Source organism: Amborella trichopoda, chromosome 11 (genome assembly GCF_054954075.1).
Source record: "Amborella trichopoda isolate Santa Cruz 75 chromosome 11, AtrichopodaSantaCruz75HAP2 v2.0, whole genome shotgun sequence".
Taxonomy (NCBI): domain Eukaryota; kingdom Viridiplantae; phylum Streptophyta; class Magnoliopsida; order Amborellales; family Amborellaceae; genus Amborella; species Amborella trichopoda.
In genome coordinates, this window is record NC_142346.1 from 38427310 (window position 1) to 38440548 (window position 13239).

General features: G+C 34.2%; 1 protein-coding gene and 1 long non-coding RNA gene across 4 annotated transcripts in view; one reads left to right on the forward strand and one right to left on the reverse strand.

The window, feature by feature from the left end:
• LOC148779897 (uncharacterized) overlaps positions 1-3922 on the forward strand; it is a 33480-nt gene extending 29558 nt beyond the window's left edge. For all 3 annotated transcript variants that reach the window (XR_016044161.1, XR_016044162.1, XR_016044163.1), the window contains one exon: positions 3646-3922. This is a non-coding gene — a long non-coding RNA (uncharacterized LOC148779897). The remainder of the gene's footprint in view (positions 1-3645) is intronic.
• A 763-nt stretch (positions 3923-4685) lies between these two features.
• On the reverse strand, positions 4686-8253 carry LOC18436843 (uncharacterized). Its single transcript, XM_006847065.4, has 2 exons — positions 7580-8253; positions 4686-5616 (listed from the first exon to the last, which is right to left on the reverse strand). Exons 1-2 carry the CDS (start codon positions 7995-7997, stop codon positions 4919-4921), a joined length of 1116 nt encoding a protein of 371 aa, XP_006847128.1. The 5' UTR covers positions 7998-8253; the 3' UTR covers positions 4686-4918.
• Between the last annotated feature and the right edge of the window lie 4986 nt (positions 8254-13239).

The following is a 13239-nucleotide window of genomic DNA, read 5'->3' on the forward strand; positions in this document are numbered from 1 at the left end:
GCTCCACATTTCCCCATATGCTACTCAATAAAGTTGAAGGAGGTGAGGGCAAATTCCATGATTGTGGGTCACCAACCCCTATTTGTTTTGCAGTACAAATAAAAAACACAATGTTCGGCATTAAAAATATCCTTAGTTGTTTTATACTGCTAATCATGAACAGTGTGTTCCTTATTTTACATGCATGACAGCTAGGTGTATTTTTGTTATCAATACAGTTGCTCTAAGGCTTAGGCTTTATGTGAACAAAGTAAAGCATCACCATGAATCCTCGCCCAAAAAGCACTTTGGGCATAAAAAATCTTCATGATGGTTCAAAATCAATGTTCAACACCGACTATGAAATTTAAAGCTAAAAAAAGATACAAATCTTTCATATCCATGAATACTCATTTTTAGGGCAAAATGAATGATATGGATAATGTTTTATAATATAAATTATATTTGGGGTTGAAATCCTAATTTTTTTTCATAACCATAATGGTCAAAGCTGAGATGATCAATTCAAAGATTTTTTTATGCTAGAAATGCAATTTTCAGTGAGTTTTGTGGTGAGGTGTTACTTGTTTTAATAGAGTAGAAGCCCTATCAAAATATTCAACCTTATCAAAACATATTCATTTTGTTATTCAGTTGATAACTCTTTAGGGTCAAATTATTTAAATGCCCCTCATTGTTCATCATTCTAAATATTAGACAAGGACAATTCAAGTATTTAAAAAAAATAAAGAGATATCTAAGTGAACTAAAAAAAATACACCATCGGATGTCAATAGGAATAATTTGACCATTTAAATAATTTTTTAAAGCATTCTTTGCCCGTGAATGACACTCTCACTTATTTCAAAAGACATGGATATTAGGGATTGTATACTAGGATATCATTTACCATTGTTATAAAGAAGTCACAATCACTCTTAGCTATTAGATGTCAAATTGGATGGCTTCTTGGGATGTGTCACGAAGTTCGAGATTTTTTTTTGAAACATTAAGTCTAGTCAGTAACACGCTTACAACCATTTAATTCAAAATCTGATTGACAAGAGTGATTGTGACCTCTTTATATTAATAGTAACGAGTGTGGTTTGTATAAGGCTGAGGCCCTAATAAATCAAAGTAAGGTGCACTTCAAATAGTGCGTAAACATGTTCTTCAAGTAACAAAAATCTTTATGATGTCCTGAAAGTTATTTTCATCTCTAATTATAAAATTTAAAAAATATCATAGATTGAACATATGTTAGATCACTTGAAAATCTTGGAAATTCATCATCGTCAACAAAGCCTTTATGGTCACCATTCTACTCTATTAAAGGTCATACCCTTTGTGAGGTCATAAATCTCAATATATTTTTGGACTACTTCTAACCACGTCCTTTTGAGTCTATCACTTGCCCTTTTCGAGTCTTCTACTTGAACTAACTCACACTTCCTAACATATGTTATATTAGGTCTACTCCACACATAGTTAGTCCATCTAAGTCTATTTTCTCTCATCTAATCGTCTATTGATGCCACACCTAAATTTTTTCAAATGGGCTCATTTCGAACTATATCAGTTCTTGTCTTGCCACTCATCCATCTCAACATCATCTCTGCTATACTCATTCTATCGTATATTAATTTTTGTCCGCCCTACATTTTGCCCTATAAAACAAATTTGGTCTCACAACGGTCTTATAAAACTTGCTCTTTAGCTTCATTGGTGAAAATCTTCAAAATTTACAGTCTAAGTAATATATTAAAGGTTTTTGCAAAATTTAAAATCTTATTCTTCTTTTCATGCCTGAAATAATCAAATTAAGAGCTTTTTTTAGCTCCAAAACAACCTTTTCAAAAAAAAATTAATGACACCTTATTTTGATCCTTTAATGTCTCACTATTATATAAAGTCTTTGAACAAGTAAATATTGTCTGTGATCTTTTTTTATTAGAATCACGTTTTATTCACTTAAACCACCCTGACATAGAGACATGGAGCTCTGTCCACCTAACATGATGAGGTACTGGTTGCTGAGGCAGCAAAAGACAAAAAGAGAAAGCAATAGGAAGAGAGGGGTAGCGAGAGAGCATTTCTAAAAAAAAAAGAAAATTGGTTTGTTAGGGCTGCAGCCTTATTAAAGTAAGTAAAGTTTCATCTTATATAACTCATCGAAATTTGTAGTTTTAAGTATTGTAAAACCTTTATATCGACTATCTCGATAAGATCTATGCTATTTTTTTAATCTCATTTTATTATCAATGTTGGAAATTGAGTCGAAAGTTTTTCAAATGAAGATTTGTAGTGAAGCATTATTTTTTGTTTTAATAGAATTTAAACTTCATTGATTAAAAATTAATAGAATTTAAACTTCATTGATTAAAAAAAAAGGTTGGGAGAAAATAGAGAGAGTATGAGGAGTTGTAGACACAGTTGCAACCCTTCCATCCCCATATGGCCAAATTACCCTTTCCATATAACACTCATTCCCAGGTGTTCTCTTCCCATATATCACCTCAATTAGGTATTTTTCTCACCACCCAAACGACACGTGTAACACAGGTCTACGCACACGTGTTTTACCTTCAAATCTCAGCCACACACGTCACATCAAAGACCACAGCATCTTCAACACGTGCCCTACCAAAAGCGTGCCTAACTCGTTCTCTTTTCTAAAGGGTCCTAAATATATTAAATGGCCGGATGGCACCCTGCCACGTAAACTCCCACGTGGCAGATGGTGGTTTGGGATCGGAAGAAGTCAAAGGAAATGATATGACTTGTTGTCCACATCATCATCGAATCATCACGCGTATACCACCGTTCCGGAAACGGAAACCCAGGTCAAAACAAAACCTTTGAAAAAAAATAAAAATAAAAATAAAGGGCATTGATCCTTTTGTTTAGTTAAATATATATTAAATTAATTTAAAAATGGGAAGGATTTCTTTGTTTCATTTCAGGTGAGAAGTGAAAAGAACAAGAAGGGAAATTACAGACACACCCCTTGGATTGTTTAGGAAATTTCTGCTATTTTATTATTGGGTGCGGTTTGTATAGAGCCGAGGTTTTAAATAATCAAATTAGAGTCTAATTTTAAATATTGTCGAAAAATGTGATTTTAATGTTGAAAATTTTTATGATAGCCTTAAAAAATATTTTTATATTTAATTATGAATTTCAAAAATAGTGTAGATCGAACAAATCTATAAAATCTTGAAAATCGACAGTCCAAAAATATGTATTATTTCTAAAACTGGAAATCTAGTTTTTTCTTATATCCATGCATCTTGATGTCGAGATGATCAATTTAAAGATATTTGAGCATCAAAACAACCTCTTCTAATGAAATTTTTGAAACGGGCTCGAATTTGATCGTTTAAAGCCTCGACCCTATATAAACTTTTTTCTTTATTAAAAATAAATTTATTTTAAAATTTATAATCAATATTTATTTTATTTTTAAATATTAAACTCAAACTTAATTTGTCCATATTTCTCAACATCACAACCCACTGTAAATTATACCCACTGCAAATTATTTAACAAATAATTTAAAAATAATTAATGAAATACTTTATTGACCACCATGCGGTTTACACCACATTTTTTATTATTTCTTTTGATTTTGAGGATTTTTTTTTGTTTTTGTTTTGAGAATTTCAGTTGGAGGGGAGTTGCAACCATAGACGAGGTAGAAAATCTTGACTGAAAAGCATGCTACGACCGCTTGAGAAGACTAGAAGAAAAGAAATCTTCACCCAGCGAAAGAGATGTTTAAATCTCCCTTGTACTGCCCATATTTTTGCTCCACTCTAAAATTTTTGGAATCTCTCAAGAAACGGAAAAACACTCCCTCTAAACGCACACCCAAAAAAAAAAAAATTTCATTTTATGTCGATGGGCCACAATTTTAATTAATGTAATAATATTTATTTTAAAATATTTTTATTTTAACTTTACTTGTTCAAGTTAAATTTTATTTTTTAAATACACAAATTAACTTTATTCTATATTGGATATCGAGAACTCTAAACAAGCATAACATTTCAGTAATCTCGCCCACTGCCACCATTAAGGCTCCTTACCTAATCAAATTACTAAGATGTGTTCATTTCTAAGATATTTTTTAAAGAAATACCTCAAATTTCTGATTTTTTTTTTTTTAAAGGGTACCTAAATTCATAAAATATTACCAATTAATTTGTGACATGATTAAAAGGAGAGTGAGATGGAGGGGGAAAGATACAACATACAAGCCACAACCATGAGTACTATACACCATTTTTTATACGAAAAATATAAAATAAGACAATTTACAAGCGGTCACACGATTATTGGACGTGAAATTAAATGACTAAGCTCAAATCTCAAAAAAAAAAATTTCAAACCTTACGACACATCCAAACTATCAAATTTAACATCGGATTGTAAATAATTGCGACCACCTTATATGAAAAGTACGTAATCTCATTGTATAAAATCCCTTTTTTATACCGGCAATCTCCTCTTTCTAAAAGCAAGAATCTCTCCCTGAGTCTTCTACCAAACCTGGGCTTCTCTAAAATTTAAATATGTGAGAAAAAACAGGTTTTTATTGGTCAAATACAGCAGGAATGAGTCCTTCAAAATAAAACCAACTCAAATGAACCTTTTAGATGACGTTTCAAAGTAAAAAAACATTTCTTTCACATTACTTAAAGATAAAACAATCAACATGTGGATACTCTTTATAAATGCTGAATTAGTGAGAAACAATGGGTGATCTTCTCTTTCCATATAATGCCAGCTTACAATGAAATGTATCACAAAAAGAAAAAAAAAAACTCCAATAAATGATAGGTAAACCCAAAATCTCTAAATAATAGAAAGCAAAAAACATACAAAGCGTCAAAAAAATAAATATATCCAAAAAAAAACCAAAAATAGGGACAAGAACTCAGCCTGATGAGGTGGTGGGGTACCTCTCGGCCGCCGGAGAAGAACTTTCTGGCGCCTGGCTCTGAGTTTCCGGCAAGCCATACTGAAATACCGGCGTCCGGACCATCGGATATCCCTGTGGATACGCCGGAATACCAGAACTCGAAGACCCCACGTTAAAACACTGGTCCAACAAGCTCTGCGCCGGCGGCCTAGGTAAGCCCTGGTGGCTCTGTAATAACTGGGAATACTGAATATAATCATGGGGTAAATGAGAGAAAGAGAAGCTTGACTGCCCACCCTGAACATCAGGCCTATATGGAGAATAAGAGGAGGAAGTAGGGAGAGGAGAGAGAGATGGAATTGTAGAGAGAGAAACAGAGGGATTGGGGTTGATGGGTGGCCTCAATTGAACATTTTCAGGGAAATTGAGCTTGGCTCTTGTGCCTCTAAACCTTAAAGCTGCTTCATCATAGGCTCTAGCTGCTGACTCAGCTGTGTCAAAGGTCCCAAGCCAAACCCTAGCTGCTTTGTGGGGGTCTCTTATCTCTGCTGCCCATTTACCCCACGGCCTTTGTCTCACTCCTCTGTATCTTCTTCTCCTTTCTGGGTTTTCTTCACTGATTGATGAAGGGGAAGATGATGAAGTTACGATCGTTGAGGCGCTAACTGTGATGGAGCTTCCTCCGCCACTATGAGAGATGGTGGATCCTTGTTCTGTTACAGTGTGAATAGAGGTGGTCAGAGAGAGTGTTCCAAAAATCTAACTGGCCTCAAGAACCGGCTGACGGCGGGTCCGGGCAACCAATAATCCGGCCAGTTCAACGGTCTAATTGGGCAGTTCTGGGTCGGCATACAGAGTGTCCAATATACAAACACCAAAACTCAGAACAAAAAATAAACAAAATGAAAAGTATATTTAAAAAAAATTTGATAGATGGACCGTAAATTTTTTTCTAAATACAAAATTCCCTAGGTAACAATAAGGTCAACTTATTTTTTTTAATTTTTTCAAAAGTTACCTCTAGGCCATCATCATACCGAATTTTATTTTATTTTATTTTTCTCATTAAGACACTACCTTAAAGCTTGAAGCATAGCCCTACTAACAAAATAAAAAAAAAAAAAAAACGGATTAAGGATTCTATCTTCAAACCGAAGGGCAATTTAAAAATTAAAAAAACAAATAAATACACCAACCGTTTTTGTAATTTCTATCTGAGCATTTTGTATTTTAGAAAACTTAGAGGGTCCGCGCATAAATTATTATTTAAAGTATGATTAAATAAAGCTCGACCAAATGAAGTTGAATAGCAATGAAAAAAATTGATTTTAAAAAATTGATTTGTGCCTATATTATATTCAAAATTTTCAAAAACCAACATGAAAATGTAAAAATATCTGTTGACTGAAACACTTTTCAATCTTTGCCAAAATTATAAAAAACATTTAAAAACATTCTACAAGCAAATCCGTTCTTTAGGATTATATATATATTTTTTAAATTTTTTAAAAATACATAGCCGGACCGCCAAAACCAACCAGTGCCCAATTCAGATATGACCAGCCAGTTCCCAGTTAGACCCGCCTAGTTTGTGAACACTTTTAGATAAAAAGGTGTTTGTTTGGGTCAATGTCGTGTCTTGAATGCCAAATTCCCAACACTACTTCCGGATTGTTACATTTAATTTTGCTAGAGAGAGAGAGAGCAACTTTGCATTTGCAAGAGAGAGAGACGATGTGATTTGAGCAAAAATGGATTTCAATTCTACTTTGATTGACAAGATCATATTGGTTGGAAAGATAAACTTTGGAACCAAGAAAACATGGGTTTTAGTTGGTGTGCAAGGTGAAAAAACTAAGGCATGGTTCAGTAGGCGGTGCTTCTCGAAATCATAACATATAAATATCGTCTTGTAAAAATGATTGTACTTAAGAGCATCAAAGTACGTAAAAATTCTTACATTTATTCCCACAAAATAATCCCATTGCTCTCTTTCTCTCCATATCTCTCCATATTAGAAGGGTGCAGTCGGCATACGGATGCATCCGTAGCAGTAGAGGTAGTAAGTTGCCCCTTCGAACTTTTTATCATGCTATATAATTTTGATGTAAAATGTTATTAGGATTATCTTAAAATCTATTTTTATATCTAATTATAAAATTTTAAATTTTAAAAATAGTTAAAATCAAGTATAAATCTATAAACATATGAAAATCGTAAAAATAGACCGTGTAGATCATAGGTTGTAAAATGCATTATTTTTTATACTTAAAATCTTTTTATTTATCATTGTCATATATCTCAATGTCGACATGATCAATCAAAAGGTTTTTAACATTAGAACGACCATTTTGGATGGATTTTTGAGGGGCATCCGTAGTTCTAAGGTAGCATCCTTAAACTTTTTGCATATTAGAAACACTCAAAAACACACACCACTCAAAACACCTCTCTCTCTCTCTCTCTCTCTCTATATATATATATATATATATATATATATATATATATATTAGAAACATTCAAAACACACACAAGGAAATTCAATTGCATGGAGCAAGACATAAAACAATGGTTATGTCTGAGAATAAGGAGACAATCAGTAGAAAGATAAAATCTGGCTCCTAAACATCAATAATTTGAAGAACAAAAGAAAACCACAGTTGGATATCAACATACCTGACCCCACCAAAGGAGAAACCTGCCTGAACGGCCCCAGAGAAGCACCCGGAAAGCAGCTCTGATAGAACCTCAGCCCACCGGAATCCGACCCACTTGGCTGATCCTCCTCTCTCCCCCTCTTTAGCCTCGAAGACGAAGAAGACGAAACCAATGAAGAAGTAGAAGAAGAAACCAAATAAGAAGAGGTCGAAAAATTCGGCAAGTCTTGGCGGGAATACCAGTGCTCCGGCCTAAGTTCCGGCCCCTCAGAAGCTACAACATGGGTCAGAGCCGAGACCATAGCTGACATCTCCTGTGAACTTGTGTAGCCCCCAAAACTGGGGGCTGCTCCCTCTCCTTCCTCTTCATTTTCCGGAGCCGGAAAATTGAGCCACTCGTCACTATATCCCTTTCGATGCGCCACTTTTGTGCACATTAAACGAACCGGCTCCGCCAGAATCTCACCCACAAAGGATAAACCTCAATTTTTCCGGCGATATGCGTTGAAAATTGCCCCGAATTTTTAGAGAGAGGGGTAAATGAAACATGAGTGCAAGAGCCCGTGAAATTGTTTAGGGCAGTCATACTTATTATAAGATCTAGTTCAGCGCCGCCATACAAATAGTCCTCATCGCCCTTTTACTGCACCGCCACCCTTTTTTTTCTTTTCTTTTTTTGTGGTTTTTCTTTTTTCCATATATTAGTTTTTGTAGAAAAAATAAAATAGGGGGATAGTAGGAGACCACCCTTAGACCTATAGGGGACCCACTTTTTGATAACCATACGTGTTCGTTTCTTATTCCACCACGTGGGACAGATCGGGCTTGGGCAACAAATGTAGCCCGAGAGCCAAATTAGGAGTGCTAACTCTGTTTGGCCCGGTTTTTTTTTTTTTTTTTTTTTTTTTTTCCCTTTGTTTCTAGCCTCGCTTGGGCACTCCCCTTTGTCACCGTATAAATGGGTGCGAATAGCAAAAAAGTGTACAAATACCATTTTCCTTAAGGTATAACACTCAAAAAAGAGGAACTTTAAAATTTTGGAAAAGAAGCTTCGAAATTTTCAAATCCATTCTTTTCAGCTTTTTGCCGACTTATTCGAACGAAAATGCGTTCACACGTGCAAATTTGACTGAATATTAGACTGAAAAAATTTGTTTAGGTCGGCGTATTTCTATTTGCCCGAAAAGAGGAGTGTTTGGGTTGAAATTGGATTCTAGGAGTGCCGACATAAAAAATTCGGTGATTTGTTAAATGGATTTTAACACGTTTGAGGCAAGGAACGAAATTTAGCCCCAAAAAAACCGCAACATTCATGATGGCCCAAGATTTCGGTCCGTATAGGCCCACGAAACGAAAGATTCAGTGAATTTCGTGCATTTCGGATTTGGTTAAATCTGGTTAAAGTCCGTCCAAATCCCACCTAGAATCAGCTAAATTTGGGTACATGGGACCCATCTATGAAGCAAAGGGGATTTAAGGTTTTGTTTTTATTTTATTTAAAAGTTTTTCTTTTAATACAACAAAAAGCAATTAAGAAGTAAATTTCTTGATTTTGTCACGTTTTGGGGTTTGGGTAAGTACTTGGGAGGATAGGAGAGAGTTAATGTTCACGTGCGTCCACGTTCCAAGTGGCTTGCCACGTTAGATATGAACAAGTAAAAGAGGATTGCGATCTATCTCATTAAGGATGACATTCAAAATTGAAAAATATATATATTGCCACATTTTTCTTTTCTTTTCTTCATTTTGGCGAGGAAATTGAGTGAGGAAAGAAACCCTGGTAGAGTGTAATGAAGAATGTCCATGAAGACGTGGTCTCACGTGGACAATATCAAAGTCATGGCTTAATCATTTTGAAGTTTGCTAACTTATCCAAATTTAAGATTTGGGATTTTTTTCTATTTTCTTTTTTGTGGTGTTGTTATATCTTATTTTTGGGTAGATCAATAGAGAATACAAATGATAGCTAAAACTCGAGCGGTGCTATCATCACGATCTCAACCCCATTCCCAATTACTATATTTTATTACTCAATAAAAATTACCAACAAATTACACATATATAAGCCAAACTACCATAATAGATTGCAAAGAAGCCCCAAACTTTGACAAGCCATATGCAGCCTCAACACTTTGCCAAGCTACCTGCAATCTCACTCGTAATTTAAGATTTGAGAGTTAGGACTGTAATAGAAAGCACCCAAGGCAACCAAAAGGGTGCCTTGGGCATCGAGGCCTTATCAAAGCTTGGCTCTAATAAAGCCATGGTACCTAATGGAGGCACTTGTAGGAGTGCCTTGGGCATCGAGGCCTTATCAAAGCTTGGCTCTAATAAAGCCATGGTACCCAATGGAGGCACCTATAGGAGTGCTTTGGGCATCACGGCCAATAGTGGTGGCACAATACAGCTCTGATGGGGCCATGATGTTCAAGGGAAGCACCCAATGGGCTCCTCAAACATCCATGAATACTAAGAAAAAAAAAAAAAAAAAAGAGGGTATTCACATGAATTTCAAGGGAAAATAGTATTTCTTGTATTTTTGAAGAATAAAGATATTTTGTACAATTTTTTTAAGGCGAGCATAACCGAAAGTGTATAATCCAGCGCTTTAAACATGGTATGGTTCAATGAACATGAAAATAACTGCTACCATCCCTCCAACGGAATACTAGCAAGTTTCATGTTTGGTTTTTTTTTTTTTTTTTTTAGATAAGTCAGGAAGCGTGGTCAGCGGCACAATGGATGCCTAACCACGTAAAAGGCTCATTCTTCAAGAAAAAAAAAATTTTAAATGCAGCCAAATACGACCGGTGACATTTTCTCTTAAGTAGTGCGTAAAACAAATATTAAAAATAAAGCTTTGAGCATTCAAAGAATGATGATGTTTGGGAATCCATGCAGTTTTGCTGAACTCCCATCATTTGCATCCGCACGTCCGTCACAAGGATCAATGTCTTCAACCCCAGTTCGACCAGTTTTCAAAAGAGCTACTCGGGCCGCTGTAGGCGCGGGCCCGAGTAACTAACAGTCCAAATGCTTTGTTAATATATTTATTGTTTCTGATTTTTCAAAAAAAAATTCATATTCATGATTTTCATGTTAAAAACTATATATTCTTTAAAAATTAGGATCAAATTATATTTAAAAAATATATTTATTTCCAAGCCCGCATTTATACATATGTGGGCTCGGCGCATGTTAACCGTATCTTTTAAAAAATAATCAAGAAAGAAAGGAAAATATAGAAAAAAAATATTTATGGTCAAAACACATTTCAGCTTTTGTCAAAATGACAGAAAACATAAAAAGCCACATTACAAACAAATTCTTCTTTTTTTTTTATTTTTTTTTTTTACTCCTAGGTAGACACCCAACTCGGGGAAACTTAGGCTCACCAGGGAGATGAGCGATCTGAGCGAACTCGCCCGAGCAATTGAACATTGTGTTCGACAACTCGAGCAACACAACCTGGACTCACCCTCGCGAGTTTTGGTAGTCAAGCAGGATCTTAAAAGAAATTGAAAAAGTAATAAAAAACCAAAAAAATAAGAAGTTTATATGTAATGTATTTCTTTAGGTTTTCTATTATTTTGGGAAAGATTGAGAAGTGTTTTGATCATGAATACTTATTTTTACATTTTTTCGTTCTTTTTGAATTATTTATAAAATATCCTTAATTATAAATTGGTTTTTTAATATGTATTTTTTTACTACTTTTTTAAACTCATTTAGATGTGTACTTTTTTTATTTTTTGAATTTTTTTATATTTTATCTTTATTTTTTTAAACACTTTATGACATGCCCAACTCTGACCAAACAATTTGTTTAGCCCATCTAAATTGTCACAGAGGTTTTAAAGCAATAGAATGCAAATAGACCTCCCACAAGAGAGAGAGAGAGAGAGAGAGAGAGAGAGAGCTTGGAGACGCTAAGGACCACACAAGAGAGGCATGTGGTAATTGATTGCTATTTGATTATTCAGAAGCTTGATTGGTATTTGCATCATTCAAAAGCCCGAGAATTTTCTGAATTTTAATCAAATATTCTTTACTATAAAGAATTATAATTTTCTTAAGCATCGGCATTTAGGTAGCCACAAGGGCCCAACTCGTACTTGCAAGTACACAATCCTCTTTCAAGATTTTAAATACTATTATTTTTACTTTATTTATTTTGGAACCCCAAACCCTTTTGCAAATGGCAAGGCATGATCACATACAAGGCCTGTTTGACCAATAGGATGGCGACATCCCCTCTTTTTTTTTATTTTGTCGTCCCTCACGACTAGTAGGAGTATAGAAAAAAAGAGTTTGTGGTGTTGGGTGTTCACACCCGGGGCAGGAAAATGGTTTATTAAGGCTGCAACCCTGTGAAAATAACTCAAGCTTCACCTTATAACTCACCAAAAATAGTAATTCTGGTATCGGAAAATCTTCAAATCGTTTATCTCCACGTTGACCATTATGATTGTGAAAAAAATAGGATTTCAAATCTAAAAGTAGCATATATTGTAATAAATTATCTAGACGGTAGATTTTGCCCTAAAAATAGATGTTCATAGATCCACAAGATCTTTAAGATTTTTTAACTTCAAATTTCATACTCGGTATTGAAAATTTATTTTAGAGCTGTGATGGAGATTTCTGGGGCTCCCAAGTGCTTTCTAGTTAGGGATTCGAGGTGAGGCTTTACTATGTTTTCATAAAACCTAGGTTTTATAGAAATTAGTCAAATTACATCCTTTTTATAAAGGAATATACAAGACTGTAATCTTATAGTGTAGAAGGTCCATGTCAAAAATTCAGTAGAAAATGGTGTTCCTAAGTTGGAAAACCTTCTAAATGGTCAACTCAACCTCGACATTGGTGGATATAAAGAAAAAAAAAAAAATTGTTAAAACCTAAAAATACCGCATTTTATAACCAGGTACCTACTTGATCTATCTATGTTTAAGATTTTCAAATGTTTGCAGATATGGTCAATCTACATTATTTTTTAAATTTTAAATTTCATAATTAAGATTCAACATAGATTTTTAAGACATCTAAAGGTTTGTAATACTGAAACTGCATCTAAAGCAAAATTTAGAGATGTGCCTTACTTGTATAACACAAGATGGGCACCTTGTACAAACTTCACCATTTTAAATGTGCGATTGTACATGATATGACCTTCATCTTTGGAACAAGAAATGTTTACTCTTAGCTATGGATTTGATTAAGGCAATTTGAAAGTGTCACAACATTAAAAAAATTTATTTTGAACAATGCGCCTACTTAGTGACACATTGTCAACCACCTGATTTCATATCTAAACGCCAATAATGTTTTGTGACCTTACATCAAAAGTTATATTTCAAAAACCAAATCAATGGGGTTAATCATTTACCTAAAAAATTCATGTTGGATTAATAGATTGGCGAGTCAAATCAATTTGGAACATTCCAAATCAATGATCTAGAAAATGTTTAAAATAAACAAAATAAAATAAAAATTTAAATAGTGGTTTATAGGGTGATATATATATATATATATATATGGTTTTTAGGGCAGCAATTTGGCTTAGACACATACCATATCAGAACCGGTTTGGTTCCAACTAATTTCCCATTTGTATTAACAATCCATATCAAGAATCACCGGGCATTAAAATACTATCATAAGTAAATAATATCATTA